Source organism: Miscanthus floridulus, chromosome 6 (assembly GCF_019320115.1).
Source record: "Miscanthus floridulus cultivar M001 chromosome 6, ASM1932011v1, whole genome shotgun sequence".
NCBI classification, from domain to species: Eukaryota; Viridiplantae; Streptophyta; class Magnoliopsida; order Poales; family Poaceae; genus Miscanthus; species Miscanthus floridulus.
In genome coordinates, this window is record NC_089585.1 from 120,579,196 (window position 1) to 120,605,582 (window position 26,387).

Genomic DNA, 26,387 nt, shown 5'->3' on the forward strand with positions numbered 1-26,387 from the left:
CGCCGTCGTGTGATTTGTCGGAGTGGTTGAGCGCCTCGATGGGACGTGCGGAAGTGACATGCTGGTCGTACTCGGTCTTGTGCGTCGTGGGGCTCCAGTACGGCTTGATGCAGGACATGGCGGGCGACGTGCGGGTTGCCGTGTAATGACGTCGTAGGGGGCAGCGGCTATGCCGAGGCCGAGCCATCGCGGGGGGCTCGGTGGTCATGGACCCTCAGGCTGCCGAGCCCGTGAAGCAAACTGTCGAGGTCCTTGGGGGGAGTTATTGGCCTTCGGTACTGATTCCGAGGCTACAGTAGCCCAGATGTGGCTCCCCACGCTGCATTGTCCTCGGTGCAGGAGTTGGCAGCATAGTGAGGCATGGGCGTCACGGTGGTTAGTACAGTGGCGGGTAACCCCTGCCCAGTCCTGCCTCCTGTCCCATCGGCCATTCTGCTGTACTGTGCCGGGCGTGCGGCCGTTGTCAGGGGCAGCAGTTGGCTGAGTTGTCGTGACACGACGTTTTGCCAGAGGGACAGGAGAAGGAGGAGGTGGCGGAGTGCTGCCGAGTCCGCCTTGCGCGAGACAGAGGGTCGGTGGCCCGGCCGAGGCCTTTGACGGGGAATCGGCCGAGGCCCGTGGTGAGGGGCCTCGGGCGAAGCGGAGGGTCGGCCGAGGCTCGCGGCGATGGGGCCTCGGGCGAGTCGGACAATCGGCCGAGGCCAGCAGCGTTTAGCTGGTTTCGATCTTTACGAAGTCTAAGCAGTCGTTTTTTGGATCTTGCTTAGGGTACCCCTTCTCACGGTATCCGACAAGGGGCCTCCACATTTGGCACATCTTCTGTTTGAGGCTGTTGTTGCTCCCCCTCATTTGTGGCAATAGGTTCTACAGGGTTCTGAAGAACAGGTTCCGTTGAGGCTGATGCAGCATGAAACCCTTTCCCTTTGACTTTGAGGAGGAGTTAGTATTATTATTCTTTTTCTTATTATCTTTCAAATAATTGATAGAGCCACCATTGACAGTTTTCATTCTCTCCTCTTGCACACACATAGCCATGAGCCTCTCCATGTCCCACTTCTCGGGCTGTATGTTGTAGTTGACAACAAAAGTGTCAAACTCTTTTGTTAAGGAAGCAAAAATCAGATGGATAAGGAACTCTTCCTTGAGAGCCAGATCCATTGGTTTTAGCTTGGGTGCCAAATTGCACATCCTTAGTATGTGCTCTCTTATGTCACCATTACCTGAGTACTTCTCTGTCACTAGCTGCTTTATCAGCTGGGTAGCATGTCTTTGAAGAGTCAGTGAACTGACTCTTTATTCTTTCGAGATACTTAGTGACGGTGTCACACTCTGGGATTGAGCCCACAATTGCAGGCTCAATCGTGTTCTTTATCACAGCCAAACATTTCTTGTTGGCAGTGACCCACTTTCTATGCTTAAGGTTATAGGACATTCTTTAGGATGCAAAATCCCTCTCTTTGGTTGCCCAAGCGGCATCAGCCTCGTTTGTCTCCCTCACCGGTGCCACAGGCTCTGTGGGACACGGTGTGGTGGCTATCCAGTCCACCTCAGCCAAGATAAAGGCCAGGTCAATCTTTTTCTTCCACTCCGTGTAGTTATCACCTTTGAGAGTGGGGATCTCTTTGATACAACCCATCAAGTTGTATCTGCCTGAAAACACAATTCATGTAGTGTGAGAACATAAATAATGACAATAATTGTATGCCTTGATTCCAACGTTGGTCAAAATTAAAACATACAACTGTTCATACATTAAATCTACATCACCGTTGGGCAGAAATAGAATTAATGTATGACAAAGAACTCATCATAATATTGCCATTAATCAACGTTGGTCAGAATAATAACAATACTATAATCAATTAAAACATATCCATTTTCAAAATTAAATTCTCCCGTTGGTTCGAATTTAATAATGAAAATTACATCTTTAAATACGCAGCGGAAAAATAATCTCAATTTTGTGAATTTTACCCACAGGAAAATTCTCTTTTCTATTTTCTTTAAGCCATTTATCCATTTTCCAGGAAATAAACATTTACTGGAAAAAGAAAAAACAAAAAACTGATTCAATTTCGTACTGTTCCTTCGGCCTGGCCGGCAAAACGGCCCGGCCCACTGCTGTCCACGCGCTCTCCCGCGGGCTCCCCCGCGCCCAGGCCGCAATCTGGGCCTGGGCCACGAGTCGGCCCGATCATCTGGCGCCGTTCATTTTGATCCGACGGACGAGCGTCGAGATCGGGTGAACAAAAACCGCCGACGTCGGCCTCCTCCCGAACCCTAACATCACTTTCTTCTTTGCTCTCTCTCTCTTTGCCACTTTCCTCAACGCAACATCAGCGGCAACCGAGCGAGTCGAGCGGACGAAACGGCGACGAGAGTGAGCCCCGGCGCCGTTGCCGGCCCCCTCGCCGGCGTGCGCGCTCCCCAACGGGTGAGCGCGCCGCCGTTGAGCAGCCTGGCCGCGGTGCCTCTTTGGCCAGAGCCCGTCGAGCAGCACCCCCGGCTCGACGTTCTTTTCCTCGTGCGCCGGCGAAGCAGTAGGGCTGCGCAGCGGCGAGGTAGGCCACCCCTTCCCCTTTTCCCCTTTCTCCTTTCGTTCATATGCTTTTGGATTTTCTTTTCGGATTTCATCCGATTGGGGATTAGGGTTAGGGTTAGGGTTTCACTGTTTATCTTCCCCGTAAAGTCTTTTACGGGTTTAGGGTTCAGCTCTTACGTTCTTAAGGCCGAAACCCTCTTCTTTTTCACCTTTCCTTAACCCAGTTAGGGTTAGGGTTCAAACGAACCCTCTGTTCTTGTTAGACCCGCACTGGATCTAACCTTCTACTTCCTTTTCTAATCGGTTTACCCGTTCTAGATCTAAAAACCCTAGAAACCGATGGCTCTGATACTATTGTTAGAACTGTAGGATCATAGATCTAGCCGGTAGAGTGATTCTATACGGGATAAAGGACGCAATTCATCCTAATAGATGTAGAACAAGAGAGACAGAGAGGGAACGAAGAAGGTGTTGAACCTGACACCACAGAGGGGTTAGGTTCAGTGGACGCCATCACGTTCGTTGATATAGTCTACGCTAGGGCAGCGACGGTCGGTGAAGACGGCGTCGGTGATGCGCAGTGGCGACCGGCGGTGAAGACAGGCGGCGCGGCTGGTGGCTTCCCGTCACTGGCTGCGCGCCCTCTAGATCGGATTAGGGTTTTGGTGTCGGTCGGGAGCTCGGCTCAGGTCAACCTCATCATAAGAGCCGCCGGCCCCCACATTTTTTATAGCGCAGTGTGACAGGGGCCCTCCAGCCTTGGTGGGCTGGGCGCCCCCGATCAGGGCGCAAATCAAAGGCCCAACTGGGCCGTTGGGTCCAGTTAGGATTAGAGATCAATCTAACAATGAAGAGCATCACATTTTGTTTAGAGACAATTTGATATTGCATTGTGCCATTGTTGATTGTTTACCTATAGATGTAATCTGGTATTACATTCTTCAAATTTTGCAAAATGTGTGCTCAGCTCTTTTCTTCAGCTAGTAATGGGTTGGAGAAGAAAGTAGTCGAAAAAAAATGTAACCCAGGTATCTATGATTTGGATTCTGTACTATGCACATGCTTCAGCTATTGTTTTATGTACATCTTACATCTTTCCATGATTACTATATGGCGTTCTAAAACAATGACGCTTGAACTGGATATGTTGCCATCCAATACCTGACAGTGGTAGGTCCATGGCCATATGCCACTCCACTCCAACGGTGGCTGATCTGTTGGTTAGCAGTAGGCCCATTGGCTGCCACTCCACTAAGCTACTTGATTGTGGCAGCCGAGAGCCACTGTTGCACAGTGCTCACTGCTTATGTGTTGTTCATGTTGAAGGTATATGAGTTTTTAGTTGAGCAGAAAAGATTTTGAAGGCTTTTGTTGTCTCTGATTACGACATCAAGGTCATTGCAATAATACGGTATAGTCATTTGGATAACGTTATGATCTTCAAAAGTTGAATCTGTTTTGCTGATTCATGATGTTTCTGCTGTGCTTGATTTTCCAATTAATAACCACAAGGTAATGTTCAGAGAGAAAAAAAAAACATATTCCTGACTGCAGTTAGAATTCTTTTTAAATGGTCTGAGTTGATTTGATGCATCTCAACTGTTTTTGTAAATTTAGGATTTGTTTGCAAAGATTTACCTTTCCTTTTACAAAAGTAGGATTTATATTCATCCTATCCTTTTGTAGAATCCTGCAGTTAAGTTGCTTACTAGTTACTATATGCTACTCTTTGTACTTCTCTCCACTGAATATAAACTTGAGGGTTTAAATTGTAGGTATTTTAAAGGACCAAATAACCTTACGGGCACAATTCCCTTCTGAATCGTACATAACAATATAGCTGGCATTTTATTTTCAAGCTAACATCTTTTATTTAACTTCACTTTGATAAGCACAATTCCCTTCTGAACATAACAATATAGCTGGCATTTTGACTTCAAGCTAACCTATTTTCTTTAACTTTGATTAAGCCTTTTATGCATGCCATGCTAAAGTTGAGCATATTGAGCTCGTACCATTGACAACCTAACAGCTGAAGGATTGATTGAAAGGCTTGGTTTTGTCTTCAGGCAAGGTCATGGACAGTTGAAGGATCAGTCAGATGGAAGAACATATTTGGTTATGGCGACATCTGGGATGCTTCGGGAGCATATGGGTGGGACCAGTCATCAGAGATAGGCATTGGAGTATCCTTGCCAAGATTTAGATCGATACCAACCCCCTTGACTGCTCGGGCATCACTGTTGTCTCATGACTGGCTGAAATTCTCATCATACAAGGAACGCCTGGTTGGCCTATCCTTTGGTTTGCTTTCAGGCGTGCACCATGATTTGTCTTACAATCTGACTTGGCGTACCTTGACTGATCCTTCACAAGAGGCATCACAATCCATAAGAAGACAGTTAGGACATAACCTTCTTTCTGCATTAAGATATACATATACAATAGATCAAAGGGATTCCAATCTCAGGCCAACCAAAGGATATGCATTTGTCTCAACTTCTCAAGTTGGTGGTCTATGGGGCAGCAAAGGATTGAGATTCTTCCGCCAGGTTCTTTCCGAACCAAGCTTCTTTAATTTATATTTCTGAAAGTTTGTCTAATCCTTTGTATCCTTGCTTTTCAGTTTATGAATTTTTACTACGTATCACTTTGTCCTGTTTATTTTCTATACTGTTGCTAGTGAGCTATCTGAGAAGTAAAGCATGAAGTTGAAAGAATGTATTTTGCATTTTCATACCAGCATTACTGTTTGATCAAACTGCATTCTTAGATCAAAGTATACAAGTTTCTCTATGGAGATCTCTAACACACTTGATAAGTACTTTGTGATTTGGAGAAGAGCAAGCAGTCTAGTATTTAATGGGGTTCAGTTGGACTGGGCAATGTAGAATTGTAAATTTGTAATTAGCTATATTACCCAATACTCTAATTCTGAAACAAACCTTTTGTGTGATGATTTGAGGTGGGGGCATCATTAAACTTAGACCCCCATATCCTAACAGAGCCATTTCTTACCACTTACTAGTTAGTCACTGATCCTGATATGTTCCTAGTTTTGGTTTCTCGACAACAGATCCAATCTTTCAGTAGTGCCTATGAACCATAAGATTGTTTTTGTAATAAGTTGGATGCTGTTTGATTGTTTTTTACTTAATCTATTAATTCTAATGAATCATATATGATACTATGCATGGTTAAAGATTCTCATGTCAATTAATATATGCAATAAAATAAAGGCTAAAGTTGCCCAACAAGATCTAAGGTTCTAAAGCATGGATGGTTATTGGCATTTTAGATGATGTGCATCTACTTCTAAACTTTAATTACTGAAATCATGTAGGGCTGTGCACCGTTGAGTATCGTCACCTGAAATCCTTTTTTTTCCAGGAGTTTGATATTCGTGGGGCTGTTCCATTGGGCTTTTACAATGCTGCCCTAAATGCTGGCATCTCAGCAGGGGTCATTGTACCATTGGGGAGGGGGTTTATGGAATCACCTTCATCTGTACCAGATAGATTTTTCCTGGGAGGGCATTCTTCTCCAGTAATCAGTCTTGGTAGTTTAACTTCTCTACTGGGTTTCAAAACAAGAGGAGTTGGGCCAACAGAACTACGGAGATTTGTCCCAAGTGAATCTGTTACAGATGAATCTGCAGCCTCTCCAGGATGGGATTATTTGGGAGGTGATTTTGCAGTTTCTGCATTTGCTGATCTATCCTTTAATTTGCCCTTAAAGTTATTCCAGGATGCCGGCATACATGGCCATGCATTCCTAACTGCTGGAAATCTTGCCAAGTTGTCCGAGGGTGAGTTCAGAAATTTCTCATTTTCCAAGTTTGGGCGCACATTTAGGAGCTCAGCTGGTGTTGGCATTATCTTACCCACTAAGCTTCTCCGTGTGGAGGTATGTTTTTTAGGTCCTATCGAACTTTCCTATATAAAATAATCATGGATGCAACTGATCCATTCTCTCGGTCTTGTGTTCCCAGATAAACTACTGTCATATACTGAAGCAGTTTGAGCACGACCGTGGAAAGACTGGGATTCAGTTCAGTTTCTCGTCTCCAATGTAGATGTCATGTGTGTGGTACAAATGTGTTTCTACAGCGGTTCTCCCTGCTAATGAACAATGCCCTGACTAGTTTTGCTGAGCATTTCCGCTCGTCCTATTCTTTTCTGGCTGAATCGTCTTTTTAACAAGTAGGAGTCCAGCAAATCCATATCCAGATGATTTGATCTTTTGTATCATTCTCGTTCTTGTCCATTAGAACTGGAAGAGTTACCTTGCTAATGGTTATTGTGAACTGTGCTGGTTTCATGGTCGATGAAACAATGCGTATATGTTGGCGGCAATAATGTTTGCAGTATGGGAAGTTTGCATATACGTATGATATGTGACCATGTTTATCAAGGTGGTAAAGCGAGGCGTGGCCACTTATATCGCCTTATAGGCAACGACATACAAAGGTAAGGAAATGCAAGACATCCGCATGGAGGAGGAGGAATATTTTATGAAGAAAAGAAAAGAAAAAGGAGTTGAAGAGTAAGAGAACAAAAGTTGAAGAGGAAGAGATATGCAAAGAGTATTCATTCAGCCTATTCGCTGGTTGGTTTCAGTTAGGGCTTATCAGCTAGCCAACAACCAGCGAACAGGCCGATTGAATGGCTCCTCCTTGGAATTGCTCTTTAAGAAAACTGTCGTTGGTGATTCCTTTTCATTACAGTATAGTACTACGTTAGCTTTTTAATACAATTGTCAAAAAATTACAGAAAATCTCTCAGTCACTCTCCATAAAACGATCTCTTCTTGCAAAACCTTTTTTACTTCACACACAGGCTATGACTAAACCCTGACAGCAGGAAAGAATATACAGGCCAAGCATGTTGAGAGGGCGGGGCGGCGGGCGTTCATCGGGATGCTGCGGTCTTCTCCATGTAGGTGTCCAGCATCTTGTTCTGCACTCTGCCGATGAACCTGACGCAGATGGGCGGCGTGACGTCGTACCTGGCGAGCAGCGCGTAGGGTATGGAGAAGAGTCCGTCCCCGCATATGAGCCCGGACGCAAACACCGGCGCGAACACCTGCGCGTCCTCCCTGTCCATACTGTTCCACATGAAGAGGATCAGGCTCCCCACGCACATGTCGATGGACACGGCCGGGACCAGCAGGAACGAGACGGCCATGCCGGTGACGCTCGGGATGTAATGCTGCGCAGGCCACTTGTTGTGCGTGGCCAGCTCCCGGACCGCACTCACGGCCAGCGCCAGCGCGAACAAGGCGACGCTGATGGCGAGGCAGTGTTCGGGCAGCTCGTGGTCCCCGGCGCCCAGCACGGCGATGGCACGGTACACCTTGGCCATGGGCGCCTCGTACACCGCCTTCTTGCCGTTGGACTCGTAGAAGTGGTGGAACACGGTGAAGACGAGCGGGTTGACGACGCAGCCCATGGCCGTGCCGATCACCTGGCTCAGGAGCGTGGCCCGCGGCGAGGTGAGGGTGAGGTACCCGGTCTTGAAGTCGGACATGAAGTCGGAGGCGGTGGACACGACGGCCGACACGACGCCGCAGATGACGAGGCTCCCCACGATGCCGCCGTTCTTGGCCCCGATCCACGACGCGAACAGCAGGATCACCATCTTGTTGTACTGCGCCGAGAAGTTGGTCTCGGCGACGCCCGTGCCGTAGGCGTTGCAGAAGGCCAGGAGCGGCGCGAACGCGTACGCGGCGGCGACGTGGTAGAAGCGCACCTGCCTGTAGATCAGCGGGATGGCGGCGGAGGAGAGCGCCGCCAGCACGACGTAGCCGCCGATGGCGAACGTGCTGGGTATGTGCTCCCGGAGGAACACCTGCGTCCTGCGGCGGTCGTCGAAGCTGAGCGCCGGCCGCGGCATGGAGTCCACGTTGGAGAAGGACCTGATCGTCTCAGCGGCTAGCTGGTGGTGGCGCATGGTGTGTATGGTCCTCAGCGAGATCACGATAAGCTGGAAGATGCCGTCGCCGAGAATCATAGCTATCGCGCCAAACACCTGTACTATCACAATCACAAGCGTGAATGCAAGATAACGTAGGTCGGTTGAAGATGTGCAATTTTCTTGGTTACCAATCACAGCACCTTGTAGCCGTTGAGGCCCTTTAGGCTGGTCTCCTGGAGATTGGCGTCGTACCAGATGCCTTTTTTGGTTTGGAGGTAGGGCCACATGATCCCCCAGGAGATGATGGAGCCCACGAGCATCGAGATGTTTATCAGGTAAGGGCTGATCATCCCCACACCAACGTAAGTGCCATTCATATTGATGTAAAATCTGCAGGCATCAGAAATAGTGCATCCATGAATTTAATTGAAATGAAATGTGTGAATTCATGGAATCGATTTTTCCGACCGACCCTTTACCCGTGTTTGTACGCGGTGAGCCCGAACGTCGGGAACGAAGTGAAGCCGCAGTTGGGTCCTCCGGTGTAGAACCACTGGAAGATGGACCAGAGCAAGCTCCCGAGGCACGACCGGACGACGAGCGACACCTGCCTCCTGTGATCAGCAGAAGCGGATGCAGCAACATCTATTCATCAGCTCGCCAAGAATGTCACCAGCAGGCTACCAATTCCTGTGCCATTGCCACTCACTTTGCCTGCATGACACCCTGGGGGCTGTGGAAGCTGTTGATGAGGTGCGCCGTGGCCGAGCCGCTCGGGAACGTCAGCCGGTGGCGGATGATCATGGTCTGTTCACCGGTGGGATCGGACGACGGAGGGACGTGGCGTCAGGACGCGGTGATCACGTCGTCTGATGGTTGGTGGTCGGTCAGAGCCTACGTACCTTCCTCATGGGCACGATGACGAGGAGGCCGACGAAGCTGACGAGGAAGAAGAAGGCCATCGTCCGTCCGAGCGTCGGCTCGCTGATGTTCGCACCGGGGATGTTCGCGGTGCTAGTCTTCTCCGCCGTCTCCCGGTCCATCCCGAGAAGATACGATCCGAACCCGCCTGCAGATTACACGCAGCGCATCGACGACGTTACGCATGGCGACGCCAGTGACCGCGCGACGATGGCAACGCCGTGCATACACAGGAACGAGACGAGATCACGAACGGGGAGCCAGATTTCGCGTACCGCTGTACGTCATGCTGGCGCAGGCGACGACGCAGGTCTGGACGACGGCGTTCTCCTGGCGGGTGAAGGGGCGGTGTGGCACGCCCATCTGGCCGAGCAGGCCCGTCCACGCCTTGAGGAGGAAGAACCCCAGCAGGGCCGCCGAGATGTTGAGCGACGGGATGATCCCCGACGTGAACACCAGGTTCATCATGACGCCGCTGAGCGCCACGCCCAGCGCGAGGCTCGCCGCCAGGGCACGCCCCGTCACTTGCTCCGGCCACGGCGGGATGGGCTTCACCTCGAACGCCCGCTCCGTCGACGGGCCCTCCCGCGGGTCGCCGACCGACTCCATCCTCCACCCTCGCGGCGGTGGCGCTCCCTCGCTGTCGGTGCGAGCCGGTGACGGATAATAATGCATGTACGTTCGACGGACGTGCAGCTCGCTCGGACGATTGGAAACAACGAGAGGCAGATTGGTTGCGTGCTTTTGGCCTGTCCACTTACTATTATTATCGAGGCATCGAGCTAATGGTGTGTCAGAGATGTATAGCACTCCTAAATGACATGGGTACTCTCGCCGCTAGTGCTCTGGAAGAGTAGTTCGACAAAACGGTAATCTCGCAGTTTTGCTATGCTTTTGTTTCTGTTATTAGTAGAATGAAAAGAACATCGTGCTTGTATATGTATCTGCAGGATTTCATGATATTAAAGGTGTCGCGATTTGTTTTGTTTCTTTCTTTTGAAACTAACTTGTTTTATTTCTCACTAACCTACATACCTAATCTATCGCCAAGAGGCAAGAACCTTTTATTTCTCACTAACCTAAATACCTGATACCATCGCCTGACACGAAATGATACATGTAAATTGTAAAAGCCCTAAGTACCTGATACCATCGCCTGACACGAAATGATACATGTAAATGCCCGAAATACCTGATACCATCGCCTGACACGAAATGATACATGTAAACGCTAGTCATTGTTTCCGTTGGCACAAATGACTCTCCAAAACAAGAATGGGATCAGAAATGATGCATGGTACGAGTCCGGAGTTCTATAACGCCAACACATTGATTTCCATTCTTGTATAGGCAAGCCATGTGAGCTCGCTTACAGCAGTAGCAAAAACTGGGCAAACAGAAGACAGGCAGGCACAACTGCTACCTTCGTTGCCAATTGCCATAGGCCATCAACATTCAGTATTACAACAAGCCAGGAAATGTATATATATCGTGCGCTTTATTCTTCTCGTACTGCTGTAGCCTGTTCGGGAGGCCGTAAACGATCGTGGATTATTTACTGTTGGCTGGTTTGGTGTGAGAAAAAAACACTATTCTCGGCTGGAAATTTACGATCGTTTACGAGCAAGCGAACAGGCTGCATGGATTTTCTAGGTAACTGGCTGTCATGGAGTATTATACGCAGTCGCTGAGCCAACAAATTAGCCAACTGATCCCTCAAGTTTCAGGTTCATGAGTGCGTCCACCTCCTGTGCGAACTCATAGGGAAGATGCTCGAAAACAGATCTGCAGAATCCACCAATCATGGCGGCAACAGCCTTTTCATGATCTACCCCTCTTTGCTGGAAATAAAATAGCTGATCCTCTCCGATTTTGGAAGTGCTTGCCTCATGCTCAACACGGCCACTAGTGCAACCCACCTGTTATCAACAAAGTTTTGTCACATTGATAAGGCAGAAGGTGGAAAAAAACTATGTTCAGAATGGACCCTGAATCCATGCTAGGATGAAATCCAAGGACTAATGGTACTAGAGGATGTCATGTTCCGAGTGTTTGGTTCATTAGAACGCTAGCTTGCCAGTGACAAGACAACTTGTGTTTGCCATTAAATTACATATAATTACTCATGTATTGCAGATTCATAGGATATGAGAGAAATAACACAGGCATCGTGTTCCATCTCCACGATGATTGAACCTTCCTTAGCACTAAACTTCAAAGTTCAAACCATGCATCTCAGTTGCAAATGCATTTTCCAAAAACCACATATTTTTTATCACTTGCTTTTTTTAAGTGACATCAGAGAGATACTATAACTAAGATCTCACACTAAATCAACTGAATACAGATTTGGCCATCAAATCTTTAAGTAGATGCCTTTGATGCTACTGACTACGGACTCATGGCCATGTATTTCACTGCTAGATAAGTACTAACTGAAAACCATATACTTCATGATTAAGTCATCAAGTATATCAAATCCTAACGATTAAGTCATCAAGTATACTACAACAGCACACAAGTACAATCCTTGATTTTGAAGAGTCATATCAAAGTTTGCACACTGTCTACCTTATAAAAGAAAGAATCTGGAGTTATGAAGACAATATGATTTAAGATACAAACATCAAAATAAATATATCCTGATTATATAGCATTTATAATATAACATCAATTTTCCTATTAAAGTTAACATCAAAGCAAAGTTTATGTTTCTCCGTCAACAAATGCAAACATTTCTAGCTTTCCCTTCTTCCCTTACTGCTGCAAACTTATAAGGCTAGATCAACAGTTTGCTAGTAGGTAAAGTACCATCTTAGAAGACAGCAGCATTAACATGGTAAATATGTGTCAACATAATCCTTGTAGAAATATAATTAAATTCAATTTAGTTCATGCTATACCTTCGAATTAATCAAATCATCAGATTTTATTCCTAAGTGCCAATTTTAAGCCGAGTCTATATGCTTCATAACATGTGCATGGAAGGTAATTATTTACACGTAGAATAACAGAGCCCTGAAAGCTTGTCATATCAGTCTAGACACTGTAACTGAACCTTGCATGTCAAACCGTGCAGAAGGGAAGAGTCAATTACCTGAATGGTGGGATAGGTGTTCGCAGCCGCATTATCCCCAATCAGCAATGAGTCACACTGTGAAGAATTATAAGAATTCTCTGCACTGGAGTTCATCAGGACCAAGCCACGGTAGCAATTCCTTGACTTCCCTGCAGAGATGCCCTTGGATATAATCCGGCTGCGTGAATTCTTCCCCTTGTGGATCATTTTCGTCCCTGTGTCTGCTTGCTGGCAATCCTTTGTAAGCGCAACCGAGTAGAACTCTCCAACACTGTCATCCCCGACGAGCTCAACGCTTGGGTACTTCCATGTAATAGCAGATCCTGTCTCAACCTGTGTCCATGAAATCTTCGAACCCCGCCCTTTGCACCGTCCCCTCTTTGTCACAAAGTTATAAATGCCTCCTTTGCCCTCCTCATCACCAGAGTACCAGTTCTGCACCGTGGAGTACTTAATCTCTGCCCCCTCCTCACACACAAGCTCCACAACAGCAGCGTGGAGCTGATTCGAGTCGTATGCCGGTGCAGTGCAGCCTTCCAAATAGCTAACTGTGCTTCTCTCATCGGCCACAATCAGAGTCCTCTCAAACTGGCCGGTCTCCTTGTCGTTGATCCTGAAGTAAGTCGAGATTTCCATGGGGCAGACCGTGTCCTTGGGCACGTAGCAGAAGGATCCGTCGCTGAACACCGCTGAATTGAGGGCGGCATAGTAGTTGTCGCCCGGCGGTACAACGCTGCCGAGGTAGCGCCTGACAAGGTCCGGGTACTCGCGGATGGCCTCGGAGATGGAACAGAAGATGACGCCCTTGGCCATAAGCGCCTCGCGGTGGGTGGTGGCGATGGAGGTGGAGTCGATGACGGCGTCGACGGCGACATTGGTGAGGCGCTTCTGCTCGGTGAGCGGGATGCCGAGGCGGTCGAAGGTCTTGAGCAGCTCCGGGTCGACCTCGTCGAGGCTATTGAGCTTGGGCTTGGTTTTGGGCGCGGAGTAGTAGCAGATAGACTGCAGGTCCACGGGCGCGTACTCGTTGTCGCTCCAGGTGGGCTCGACCATGGCGAGGAAGCAGCGATAGGCGGCGAGGCGGAAGTCCAGCATCCACGCCGGCTCCGCCTTGAGCTCCGAGATGCGGCGGACGGTGGCCTCCGACAGCCCCTTGGGGATGGAGAAGGACTCGAAATCAGAGACGAACCCGTACTTGTACTCCCTCTTCAGAAGCTTCTGCAGCGCGTCCGTCTCATCCTCCGCCGCGGCGGCCTGGGACGACGACGGAGACGGTTTCTGCGGGCCCGTCTGTACGGCCACCACCGAGAGGCGGCCGCGCCGGCGCACGTTGGCGCAGCGTCCGGAGCCATAGGACGCGTGCCCTACCCCGAGCTTGGAGGTAAGGGCGCACGGCGAGAAGAGCGAGGTCGAGGCGGAGGCCGAGGCAGCCATGGTGCGGCGGCCGGGGCGGAGCGAAAGCGAATTGGGGATGGGGAGAGAGGCTGAGACCGAGACCGGGGCAACCGGGGATTGTTGAGTGGGTGGAGCCGTGGAACTGGTGCACGATGCCCGCACGCGGGTAGGGGGCGCGTGGGAGGCCGGCGTTGGTGGGCGCGGTCCGGGCAGGGCTACGCCGCCTACGCGGGTGAGGGAGGGATCGTGTGGCGGCCGAGAGGCAGAGCACGGCACTGGTGGATGTGGTTCGCGACGCGTGGCGGTCTCCAGATAATCTCGCAGAGATTTGGGGGCGATCTCGGCCAATTCTGCTCACCGGCTTACCGCAAACGCGGCGGCGAAAGCGCCTTGGTCGATCTAGAACGACCGCCCCTGCAGCTGACCGATCAGGTCAGTCAAGAGATGATCCGACGGCCAGCGCCATCCACGCCACTCCGATCTCTCAGGCCTGCCGCCTGCGGATCGAACGGGACCACCGGGCCGGCCGCCGACCCACACGCCACGCGTGGCGTCCAACGAAATGCGCTCGTTAAGTCGCCTCACTTCTCGCTGTGGTCACCACGCTTCACATCTCTGATCTCTCGCGCGGTTGCGCCCGCCAGACATGGCCGCCTCCTCCCTGCTCCGCTCGCTCACCCGCCGCGGCTGCGCGGGCCCGGGCGCTTTCGCTTACCGCCGCCACCACCAACAACCTTGGTCGCCCTTCTCCACCACCGCCGCTGCGGCGGCTGCGGGTACGCGGGACGAAGCGGCGAAGGGGTTCCCTGGACTGGGGCCGACGGCGAAGGGGGAGAAGGCCAGGGTGGTGGTGTTGGGGACAGGGTGGGCGGGGTCTCGGCTCATGAAGGACCTCGACACGAAAGGCTACGACGTGGTCTGCGTCGCCCCGCGCAACCACATGGTGTTCACGCCGCTGCTCGCCTCCACCTGCGTCGGCACGCTCGAGTTCCGCTCCGTCGCCGAGCCGGTCGCGCGCATCCAGCCCGCCGTGTCCAAGTCGCCGGGCTCCTACTTCCTCCTCGCCCGTTGCACCGGCGTTGACCCCGATGGCCACACTGTGAGATCCCCGCCCCCTCCCCGCTTAGGTGTGACCGTGCGAGTCGATGATGCTACCAATTGCTGTTGCTTTCACACATGTGTGTGCGGGTCTCAGTGTTCCCAGATTCTTGGAGAAATGCTAAAAGGGCATTTATGCTAGTACTCTGCTTTCTACCTTTTCAGTAGATCAGTGACTGGTGGTGTATCTGGGGTTAGTTGGGTACAGGTCTGGAGAAAAAGGAGGAATCTTAGCTTTACTCATCTATACACCATGAATTCATGAACATGTTCAGCAGCCTAGCAGTCTGTAGAGAAAGTGGCCTTTTGCCACATTTTTAACATTTAAGTACAAAGTTCGAGATCAATTATTTGTTCTGATTCGTTCAACACTATGGTTAGTGTGGATCTTTTTCTGTACCGTGCAAGCCTTGGATCGTTTCCCTTGAACCAAAAACATTTACAATGCATCAGGGACACCACTCATCATGTCCTGTATGTCTGCGAAGATGATGATCCACATTATGCACATGCTTCATCATTGTTCTAGTTCATTTGGCACCATTAAGTAATGTGTGCATAGCTTCTTAACTCGCTTCCGAATTTTTCTGGATCAAAGGTTGATGCATTTCAAAGAGTTGCGCAAAGATATGATGTTTTTGCAAAGTTACCATCTACTTTGGTCTAGTATATAGATAAATACCATGTATTAAATTTACATGTCTAACTGATACAGTGATGCTACATGGACATTTGCCTCCCAACATTTGTTTTTCTATCTGCAGGAGTTCTGTTCTGTCTATTTATTCACCTCCTTTTTCATTTAGATTGATTGCGAAACAGTTACAGATGGTGAGAAAGATTCCTTGGAGCCATGGAAATTCAAGGTTGCTTATGACAAGTTGGTTTTTGCCTGTGGAGCTGACGCATCAACTTTTGGGATACATGGTGTTACCGACCATGCGATCTTTCTTCGCGAAGTTCACCATGCTCAAGAGATTCGGAGGCGGCTCCTCCTTAATCTGATGTTGTCTGATGTCCCTGGTATGCTTGCTTTAGCTTTACTTTTTCGGCATACTACATGTGCTCACCACCTCTCACTGGAACAAAACTTCTATGAGTACACACTATTTCTTGTTCTTACTTTCTTATTAGTGATGTTCTATTTTATAATTGCCTGATCTAGTAGAATCTAGAATACAACCAGGTGGGACTTAATTGGTTGGCTATAAAAACCCATAAAATATCTTGTCTCCTCATACCTAAATATCCACTTGAGTATTGTAAAGCACTGATAGACTGATGCAATATGACTAAACAGGAATTTCAGAAGAAGAAAAGCGCAGACTATTGCACTGTGTTGTTGTTGGAGGTGGTCCAACAGGGGTAGAATTTAGTGGTGAACTTAGTGATTTTATTATACGAGATGTCAAACAACGTTATTCACATGTGAAGGATTATATCCATGTGACCCTGATTGAGGTTTGTGATGTTGTTTTTCTAGTTTACCGTTTATTTTTAACTGAGCACTCTGATATCAGTTAACTTGTCTTATCATTTCAGGCCAATGAGATATTGTCATCATTTGATGTTCGACTCAGGCAATATGCTACAAACCAACTAATTAAGGTTAACAGTTTCTTCTCTGCATAATGTCGTGTCACTTTTGCCTACAAGGCTTCAACAGACCAAGGTTTTGAAACTGCAGATTTCCAAATATAGCACACTGACAATCACATAGCATATGGATGTGATATATCTGCTAATGGTTTGGATGCTGTTCTTTCTCATATTATTTGGCATCTGAAAAATAAGTTGTTTGTGTATGTTCACCCACCAGTCAGGTGTCAGGCTTGTGAAAGGAATTGTTAAGGATGTACAGCCCAACAAAATAATTCTTGACAATGGAGAGGAAGTTCCTTATGGTTTACTGGTATGGTCCACCGGAGTTGGTGCTTCACCATTCGTTAAGTCGTTGCCATTTCCTAAGTCACCTGGTGGAAGGTATAATTCTTTTGTGTCTGTGAGCATCATGTATTGAGTCAGTTATCCATGTGTATGTCTGTGTACACACATTTTTATGAGTAACTGTATATCTATGTGCCATCATATACTGACCGGGCTGCAAGTTAAATAATCCGCACGCAAATTATCTTGTGTAGTTTGTGTGGGTTTGCTCTGTTCGCTTGGCTGATAAGCCATGACTGAAAATACTGTTGGCTGATTTGTTGTGAGAGAGAAATACTGTTCGTTAGCTGAAAAAGTACGGCTTATGTGTTTGTAGCAAATACTGATGCCATATTACTGTCCTGCTCTAGGATCTTTACAAGGTTTTTCAATGTTGACAGGATCGGTGTCAATGAGTGGTTACGTGTCCCTTCTGTTCAGGATGTTTATGCCATTGGTGACTGCAGTGGATTTCTTGAGAGCACCGGCAAGGAAGTTCTCCCTGCTTTAGCTCAGGTAGTCTCATGCTTCTTGCTGCAGTACAAGTCAGTCACAGAACATTTGCATGTGACTACGGCGGTATGGCCACCCTGCATTGGTTTCTGAAGCACTGGGAAAAACAGATTTGGAGAGGAAACAAATGTAGGGATATACATGAAAAATTGAGTTGCAGATATTTCTGTTCCATTTCCTTATTTATATGATACAGTTGTTTACATTCATAAGAAATGTTGTTGAGCAAGATATTTTTTTCCACTCGCCCTTGTGCGATTCTGTGATTCCTTTATTTTGTTTCAGAAGAGTTGATGTTAATTGTTAAATAAGATAACTCTTTTACTTTTACTCATGAGCAGGTTGCGGAACGACAAGGCAAGTACCTGGCAAGCCTGCTCAATCATATCATGAAAGCTGGAGGAGGGCATGCAAACTCTGAGACTGAAGCAGATCTGGGTCGACCCTTTGTGTACAAGCATCTAGGCAGCATGGCAACTGTTGGAAGATACAAAGCTCTAGTGGATCTGAGGCAGAGCAAGGTCAGTTATTGGTCGATGTTCTCTATTTGCAAGCTTTGACAGTTTACTAGCTGATCATGGGTTTACTAAAACAAATTTATTTCTCCATTGGCAGGAGTCAAGAGGGATATCTCTTGCAGGATTTGTAAGCTGGTTCATCTGGCGCTCGGCATACTTAACCCGTGTTGTTAGCTGGAGGAATAGGTTCTATGTGGCTATCAATTGGCTGACCACACTCTTATTTGGCCGGGACATAAGTAGAATCTAGAGTGTCTTTGTAGATGTACGAACAACAAATAAGATCGATGTAGAGCTACACGCCACGGTCACTTGCTTGCCACACACCCCTCCCTCTTTTCTTTTTGGGTCCTCTTCTACCACTGACCCTATTAGCTGTGAATGTAATTCACAGGTAAATTATGAATAAATCCAAGGATGCCGCAGTTAGTTACATGTGCTGTGAATGTATAATACTCTTAGAAAAGTCTAAAGGACTTGGAACGGAGGGAATACTCGTGTAATCCTTGTCAAATATATGAGTTTTGATTTGAGGAAGAATCTCTCGTCAAATAGACTATTTTCATGGCAGTAAATAGGCTGTTGGACGAGAGGGGAAAAAAACTAAAAAAGTCCAGAGCACAATCTTTAAATAAATCAGTGTTTGAACTCCATTCCCAGTCTTTGCTGTTGTTGATTGGTCTCAACTTGTCAATGAACTGTTTGTTGAAAAATAGCTATGCCTACCAGAGGTAGTCTGAAGACTAGTATGATAATAGGAGTATCAGTTACCTCCTCTCCTCTCCTCTCAATTAAAATAATTTCATAGATCACACAAGTTGTAGCCTGTAGGAAGAGTGTTACTAGGCCAATTCACAAGAGAGCTCCAGATGGGTGCGGAGGACCCCGACCCGCTCCTCCCCTTCCTCGTCGCCCCCGCGCCAGCACCCAATCCGCCTAGATCCGCCGCATCCTCCGCTTCTCCATGCCATCAGCCCCAAGATCCGCATCCTCCGTCTCCCGATCTACGTGCTGGTAGGTCGCAACCCAGCGTTCTTCTGGTTCCCAGCGAGCTCGAAGCCACTGGCGCTCCCTTCCATGCCGGCCCCTCCGCTCCCCCATCCCCATCCCCACCGGCGGCCACCACCACAGCCGCCCTTGCCACAGTAGACGGGAGGGGACCCCCTCTCCTTTTTATCTATCTTTTTAGAATAAGAAAAAAAAAAGATACACGTTTGCCACTTTTACATATGTGGCAGGACAAGTAGAGAAACCAGCGTCTCTGGATGCGAAATAACTTTGTTAATCCCAAATTCCTAAACACGACGACTCCATCGTCGTGTTCTTCCATTCTATTACTTCTGTTCTTCCAATCCCTAATTCCCACAAGGCTTGTAAGTAGAACTGTAACTAGAAGCAACCACCCCAGTCCACGCCGATAATCGTCGATCCGTGCGCAAGTTGTAGCAGATCAAGCCCATGCGACGACCGCAGCCACAGTACACGCATGGCCGCCGCGCAAAGCCCCTCCGGCACCGGCAACACCACTGGAGCGCCGCATGTGCTACTAGTCCCGTACCCCGCGCAGGGCCACATGCAGCCGCTCCTCCACCTCGCCTCGCTCCTCGCCACGCGCGGCCTCCGCCTCACCGTCGTCGAGACGCCCGCCACAACCCACCTCCTCGCGCCGCTCCTCGCCGAGCACCCTTCCCTCGGTGCGGTCGCTCTCGTTCCCCTCCACCGTTGACCACGACACGTCGGGCCCGACCTCCGTCGGCGCCGACTTCCACGCACACGCCGCCGCCCTGCGCGCGCCGCTCGGCGAGTGGCTGCGGTCCAACGCCCGCTCCGACTCCGAGGACGACGACGTCGCCGTAGACGGGCGAGTCGTTGCCGTGATCTCGGATTTCTTCTATGGGTGGACGCAGCCGGTCGCAGCGGAGGTCGGCGTCCCGCGGCTGGTATTCGCGTCGTCCGGCGTGCTTGCCACGGCCGTCTCGTTCCCGGCGTTGCCCGGTGCGCCGTCCTACCCGTGGCGGCAGATCTCGCGGATGTACAGGAGCTACGCGGAGGGCGGCCGCGATGAGCACTCCGAGGGGATCAAGGATAACTTCCTCTGGAACATGGAGGGCGCGACGTTCTTGTGCAACACCTACCACCCTCTTGAGGGGAAGCACCTGGAGGCGCAGCCACTTGAGGACCTAGCCAGCAAGCGCGTGTGGGCAGTGGGACCGGTGGCTCCCCCGCCGGCTAGCACAGGCGAAGGCGACCCCGCCGGCGACGTCAACGCGTGGCTGGATGCGTTCCCGGACTCGTCGGTGGCGTACGTGAGCTTCGGGACCATGATGGTGCCGTCACCGCCGCACGTCGCGGCGCTCGCTGCCACGCTGGAGCCTGGAGCGCAGCGGCACGCCATTGGTCTGGGTCGCGGCGACGGCGACACTTCCGGATGGATTTGAGGACCGTGCGGTCGTGCGCGGGGACCGGACTTGTGCTCCGTGGGTAGGCGCCACCGCGTGGCCTTGGCCGCGAGCTGGGGCGGGTTCAGTGCGGTCCCGGACGCCGACGAGCTCGCACCCGCGTTGGCGCAGGTCGTCGGGGAGGCTGGCGCTGGCATGAGGGCGCGCGCCATGGAGATCGCCGTCGGAATGGCGGAGGCAATAGGCGAAGGTGGCAGCTCGCGGCAGGAGCTGGATGGGCATTGTGCGCCACCGTCGCGCGCGGACTAGAGAAAGGAGATAGGGGAGCGGATGGGAGAGAGTGGAGTGGGCCACGGAGTAATACAAACACCAGGGGCAGGGCGGTCATTTTACATAGGCCTGCTGACTCGAATCCGAGCTGGACAGCGGACCTGGCGTGCCACGCGAGCAAAAGTGGCAAATGTGTATCGTTTTTCTCTCTCCGATGCTGAAAACGTAGCGTCAAACCTAAAGATGCTATCTCAGGAGTCGTCATTGCTAATAATGGTAAAAAGTTAAATATCCCTCTCTCCTCTCGCTGCCCCTGTCTTCCCAGGCGACGACGACGACAGCAAGGAGGCCGCGCCAAAGACGGAGGAGCAGCAGAAGGAGTACGAGGAGCTTGTCGTTGTCGAAGATGTCATGGAAGACGAGGATGAGGATGAGGATGAGGATGAAGACGATGATGACGGCGACGACGACGAGGCTGTTGAAGTGTCGCACCCCTCGCGTGCCCGCGGCGCCGGAGTGCTCCGACCCCGGCCCTAGCCTGCCGGCGCCCGCCCACGCGTCGGCACCCATCTCCACCGTGTAGGCCACAGGCTTAGGCAAGACCTCGCCATCCTCCCTCTCCCCGCATGCTCCGCCCTTCTTCCTCGCCCGTCGATCGGCAGGGCGGAGTAAATTCCTACGTTGGGAGGAAGACCCTGTGCTGGCAACTCCGACGATGACCTCGCGTCATCTGCTAGTCGCTTGTCGTACCTGGACGCTGTTCGCAGGGCCTCTCCTCCCCCGCAGGTGGCGGCTCCGGACAAGGCACAGAGCGCTTTGCCGTGAATGGTGAGGCCGCCAAGTTGAAGCATCACGGTCGTAGGTACAGCACACCTAGCGGCCGCAAGGCACCCGCGTTGCGTCGCCTTAGTTCGCAGCCGGTGGCAAGAGTCCCGGTTCACCAGCGCCTCGGCCCACGGCGTTGGGCGTCGGTGCCTAACATGTCCCGGCAACCCCTTTGAGGGCCCAACGTCGACGCCGATGGTTTTCAGACTGTTGTGAGTCATCGTCACCGGCGCCGCCCACGGGAAATAGCACCCTAACGCCATCGCCCCGTCCCATTGGAGTTTGCGGGTCTCTGCTTCAACTGCCTCGCGCACGACCACATCGCCGCTCAGTGTCGCTCTCCATCCTGCTGCTTCCGCTGCCAGGGTACCAGCCATCGGGCCAGGGCGTGCAAGCGTGGTCGTTCACCAGCATGAAAGCCTTCGTCCTCGAAGGCGCATCGCCCTAGCCGGGGTGCCAAGGCGCGTCGCCCTACTAGCCCAAGGCGACCCAACTTGTCGCTGGGTGGGTGCGACGCGCCAGGCCAGGCACCGACACCGTCGTCGCCTCGTCGTGTGCAACAATCGTGTGCAACAATCGACCACGCCGTCTTCGACGCCGCAGCACCACCACAGCAGCAGCATGCTGCTATAACCACCTCTGGGTGACGCTGATAGCCGTCCCAAGATTGAGGTCTCTGTTGTCCCAAAAAACACGGAGCTCGCCGCGTCTGTATCGGACTTTTCCCTTGTCCTTTCGCGCACGTTGGTGGGAATCAGACAACTGTCTCGCCGGCGGAGTTCCAGACGCACCTTGCCTCGACGTACGCGAGCGTCAGCTGGATGGCCGCCCTAGCTTGTCGTGTGAGGCGGTTGGTCTTGAGGCTGAGGCTGACATGGTGTTGTGGAGCCGGCCGAGGCAACTGCCTCCCACAGTCGACTCGACACTGGACCCAATGTTGGTTGAAATGGCAATCCAAGTTCCGCCCCCAAACTGTGGCTCCGCTTCAGAACTAGGCCATGGGAACATGGCCACCATCGTGGTCGACGATCCTAGCGATGTCCGGCTTGTCTTGACTTCGCCCAAGGAAATGGAGATGCTGGGTGCGCCAAGGGACTCCTCGAGCGATGACGACGCGGGTCGGCCAGTGTTGCTAGGGCCGGTACCCCCTACACTTCATGAAATGCTAGAGGCACGACTTTGCCTTCCGTTGCAAACGCCCTCATCCGTGGGCCGCCTATGTTGCGTAGGCCCAAGACGTCGGTCTCCGTTCAGTCGTTGCGGCTCAGTGACCGCCTGGCTGTGAATCCACACGAGGCGGATTCAACCAAGCAGGCTCAGTGCGTGCTCATGCAGAAGCTGGGAGTCGTAGCAAGCTCGCCCAACGTGGACTCTGAGATGGTGCGCAAGTACAAATCAACCTTCCGAGCGTCGTTATCGGCCTCCAAGCAAGAGGCGCTGCAACTTCTTTTCAGTGGGGAATTTGACCTGTTAGCCATGAATTTGGATATGGTCGGGATGAACGAGGTTTGAGGTGTATCCTCGTCTTAGTCGCAAAATAGTTTCTTGTGTAATCACACCCACGTGCGAGAAGTGTGAGCTGTGGGTTTCGGTAATCTTTGGATTACTGTAACGTGACAGTTTTGTAATAAAACTTTCTACCCCTGCTTAATGAAAAACGTGCAAGACACGATCTTGAAAAAAAGTTGTAGCCTGTAGGACACCATTTCCTTTCACCCGAACCTTCAGTAGGAACTGAACTGAATCATATATTATAATGAAAATAACTTTAAGAACTGAACTGAATCATATATTATAATGAAAATAACTTAATAAACGGACTCCAAAAAAAGAAATCCCTGTTACCCTGTATCTGGCAAACGACAAATGCAGTCCATTTCCTAGATTCCATATACTCGTATTTCACTATATACAATATGTTTAAAGATCTCCTTTGTGGCTTAGAATCAGTTGACAAATAACACCTCCAGTTGAATGCCTCAGTTGGCAAAATGGTATTGCAAAAAATGCACAATCGAGCATTCAATTTATGAACACGAAAAATCTTTCCAACAACACAGTTAAACTTCCTCTGTATGGATAGCAAGAACAACTCGATTCTGAAACTGGTGAGGGCACAGGCTGACAGGCTACAGAGCAAACTGAACAAGGAACTGTTTGAAACTACAACATGCTACAATGCAGCTGATATCACCTGAAGTCATGAAATAAAACAATTGAAATCAGCAAAGGAGGCCAAGTGTGGTTTGGGACAAACACAGATATCAAGAGGGTTCAGTTCATTCTGCGTCTCTTGTTCCGTTGGAGGCCTCCACCATCCACATCCAATGAACCTAAGGCATTGTTCCTCCCTCTCCTCCTCAAGGATCTCGAAGAGCCTGCATTGCTAGGCTCTCCTGCACTCTCAGAGATACCAGCATCCCCTTCTATCACAGCAACAGTGCTCGAATTAGATGCTTGATCTGCAGAAGGTGCTCCAGCCATGCGAGCTCCATCAACTGCTGGCTCATTATTTTGAGGATTCGATGATGAAGCAGATCCTCCATATTGGCTTGGTGAAGCAATTCGTGTAAGGTCACTCATGGCACTAGCTAGTCTTTCTGTGCCAGAAGCAAGGCGTTGCAACAATTCATATCCATCTGGTACGCGTGTTGTTGAACGTCTTGTTGATTCTGATGCATTGTTTCCTGTCAGAGATTCTGATGCATTGTTTCCTGTCAGACCATTATCAGGGTTAGTGGAAGAACCATCAGGACGCATCTGGGCTTCTATTTGCAACCGCCTTGCTCTCATCCTTGTGGTCAATGCTAATCCTCTTAGGCGAGCACGTTGATGAATTTCATTTACTTCTTGCGCGGCTGATTCAGACGGCCCTTCAAACCTACTCACGCTGCTCATAATCTGCTGATCCAGAAGATGCCTCCATGATGACAGTATCCCATGCGCCTCACCAAGCCCTCTCGAGATAGGTCGCATATTATGGAATTGCTGCCTGAAGCTTTCAAGGCGATTTCCATGTGGCCTCTGCGGGATTGTAGGACCTGGTGGCTTCCCATCCTCCACAGTCTTCACTGCAGCCGAATTCCCTCTACCATATATAGGAGTAATATTTGCCTCAGTCACCTCGCCTTTGCAGACTGGGCATTCCTTGTGGTTGGAGTAAACATTCAGCCACTGGTACAAGCACGGCCAGCAGAAGAGATGGCCACAAGAAGTGACAACCGGCTCACTAGCCATCTCAAAGCATATGTTACACTCGAATGCAGCAGCAGTCTTGCCACGTTCCTCAGAGCAATCCTGCGAGGCACCTAATTCTGAGCCATTGACAGCCACCTTGTTTAATTCATTAGTATCATCAGCTGCAGGCTCATGCTGGGGCACCGGCTCGGCGGCGTCCTGCCCAGAGGGGCGAGCCTCAGAGCTGAGGGGTGGAAGGTCAGACCTGAACCGCCTCGGGCGAAGCCACCGGCTGGAAGTCTGCTCGAGCAGCCGCCTGTATCGGTCGGCAGCGTCTGGGAAGAAAGTTGAAGAGGCCGTCGACGAGGAAGGCCGGTCCTCCCACCCCAGCAGTTCGCTGGCCCGCACCAGCGGGGGCGGGGGCGGGGGCGGGGGCGGCGGATGGAGGGCGTCCCGAAGTTCCCGAAGTCCCTCTCGGATCCTCGAGATAGTAAGCGATTCCGGAGGCGGCATGTTCCGCGGCCCGGGGGTGAGCGGTTCCGGAGGCTGCATGTACGACAGATGCGCATCCGGATCAGGCGAGTCTTCGGGGTTGTAGGGGGAGTACACCTCCGGCGGCGGAGGGGAGAGGTCGGCGCGGGAGGGGGAGTACGGCGGGTGCAGGGGCTCCGGCGGCGGCGGCGGCGGCGCGTCGACGGACGCGGCGGAGGACGAAGGAGAGGAGGGCATCGGGGTGCTGAGGGCGAGGTCGGAGCCGAGGTCAGAGCGGCGCAGGCGCGGGCCGCGGAAAAGACCGAGGTAAAGGTTCAGATCTATCCTCCTACTGCTCCCCGCGGCCTCATCGGCGTCCATCCGACGGCGAGCCGCGCCCCACAGCCCCACCCCCGCCCCGCCGCCTTGCCGTCCCACCTCACCGAGGCCGGGGGCCTCAAGAAGCAAACCCTATCTCGGCGCGCGGACGCGGCGCCAGGGTCTGGGTCATGGGCGGAGGATCTGGGACGCCCTAGCTGCGCTGTCGCGAGAGATTACCAAGCGGCAGGGTGCGGCGCCGCCGACGAGGGGAGCGGTGGCGGCGAATTTGGGTAGCGGACACACGGCCAGGAGGTGGTCCGTGCGGCAAGCGGTCGGAACGGGGAGGGTGTGTTCAGAAACGGAACCGATTGACCGCTAGCCTTTTTCAAATTTCACCTGCTGTTTGCCTGTTTCACCCGTTTTTAACTTCGCCGTCTCCATGGATGCCCGAACGGCCCAACGGAAATCGTGACCCTAGAAGCTGTGCAGTGTATGCTACACAGTTTATCCTAAGTTAGACCATTAAAATTTCATCAAGTTTATATAAAAAAACAATATGATATCAAATTAGCATCATTATGAAATCAAGTTTCATAATTTACCTCTTTGATTGGTGCGATAAATTTTAATATTATTTTGTATACTTTTCTGGTTAAATTTATGATGGCTTGTTTTAGGATAAATTTTGATTCCTTATGTTTCAATAGGAAGGTAGCAGTACTTATAAAATGCAGTTAGCTGTAGTGTTAGAAAAAACAGTTAGCTCTTGGCCCGCTTTCTAAAGAGGGACACGGTGCCACGACCGTTTATCCCTAAGGCGCCGTTCGGTTGTTACCGAACCGGACGTTCCGCGCCTGAAACGGATCCGGTGCTATACAAATTTAGAAGTACATGCATGGAACGTTCCAAGCCAAAAACTAAAAATTTTCAAGATTCCCCGTCACATTAAATCTTGCGGCACATGCATGGAGTACTAAATGTAGACGAAAAAAAACTAATTACACAGTTAGCCGAGAA

General features: G+C 50.7%; 5 protein-coding genes and 1 pseudogene across 6 annotated transcripts in view; 3 read left to right on the plus strand and 3 right to left on the minus strand.

The window, feature by feature from the left end:
* The window catches only part of LOC136459346 (uncharacterized), a 17,701-nt gene extending 10,816 nt beyond the window's left edge, over positions 1-6,885 (plus strand). Inside the window, exons 2-4 of the mRNA XM_066459211.1 lie at positions 4,612-5,094; positions 5,933-6,448; positions 6,534-6,885. Of these exons, the coding sequence (XP_066315308.1) occupies positions 4,612-5,094; positions 5,933-6,448; positions 6,534-6,617 (1,083 nt within the window). The 3' untranslated portion in view covers positions 6,618-6,885. The remainder of the gene's footprint in view (positions 1-4,611; positions 5,095-5,932; positions 6,449-6,533) is intronic.
* Positions 6,886-7,162: 277 nt separating this feature from the next.
* Positions 7,163-10,543, minus strand: LOC136456759 (probable metal-nicotianamine transporter YSL18). The gene is made up of 6 exons (XM_066456722.1): positions 9,654-10,543; positions 9,360-9,526; positions 9,167-9,264; positions 8,937-9,071; positions 8,658-8,847; positions 7,163-8,571 (listed from the first exon to the last, which is right to left on the minus strand). Exons 1-6 carry the CDS (start codon positions 10,051-10,053, stop codon positions 7,453-7,455), a joined length of 2,109 nt encoding a protein of 702 aa, XP_066312819.1. The 5' UTR covers positions 10,054-10,543; the 3' UTR covers positions 7,163-7,452.
* Positions 10,544-10,689: 146 nt separating this feature from the next.
* Positions 10,690-13,955, minus strand: LOC136456761 (uncharacterized). The gene is made up of 2 exons (XM_066456725.1): positions 12,476-13,955; positions 10,690-11,297 (listed from the first exon to the last, which is right to left on the minus strand). The coding sequence occupies exons 1-2, from the start codon at positions 13,889-13,891 to the stop codon at positions 11,079-11,081; spliced, it is 1,635 nt and encodes a 544-aa protein (XP_066312822.1). The 5' UTR covers positions 13,892-13,955; the 3' UTR covers positions 10,690-11,078.
* A 401-nt stretch (positions 13,956-14,356) lies between these two features.
* Positions 14,357-18,447, plus strand: LOC136456760 (internal alternative NAD(P)H-ubiquinone oxidoreductase A1, mitochondrial-like). Of its 2 annotated transcripts, none has more exons than XM_066456724.1 (8): positions 14,357-14,951; positions 15,757-15,973; positions 16,251-16,411; positions 16,493-16,558; positions 16,770-16,933; positions 17,278-17,452; positions 17,484-17,518; positions 17,731-17,905. In XM_066456724.1, exons 1-8 carry the CDS (start codon positions 14,499-14,501, stop codon positions 17,780-17,782), a joined length of 1,323 nt encoding a protein of 440 aa, XP_066312821.1. In that variant the 5' UTR covers positions 14,357-14,498; the 3' UTR covers positions 17,783-17,905. The 2 variants fall into 2 exon arrangements, with proteins under 2 accessions (XP_066312821.1, XP_066312820.1); XM_066456723.1 differs by lacking the exon at positions 17,484-17,518 and adding an exon at positions 18,005-18,447 and having other exon boundaries at positions 14,396-14,951; positions 17,278-17,392; positions 17,731-17,910.
* A 946-nt stretch (positions 18,448-19,393) lies between these two features.
* On the plus strand, positions 19,394-20,505 carry LOC136461133 (UDP-glycosyltransferase 89B2-like; annotated as a pseudogene).
* Positions 20,506-23,150: 2,645 nt separating this feature from the next.
* Positions 23,151-26,001, minus strand: LOC136459347 (uncharacterized). The gene has a single exon (XM_066459212.1). The coding sequence runs from the start codon at positions 25,428-25,430 to the stop codon at positions 23,676-23,678; it is 1,755 nt and encodes a 584-aa protein (XP_066315309.1). The 5' UTR covers positions 25,431-26,001; the 3' UTR covers positions 23,151-23,675.
* Between the last annotated feature and the right edge of the window lie 386 nt (positions 26,002-26,387).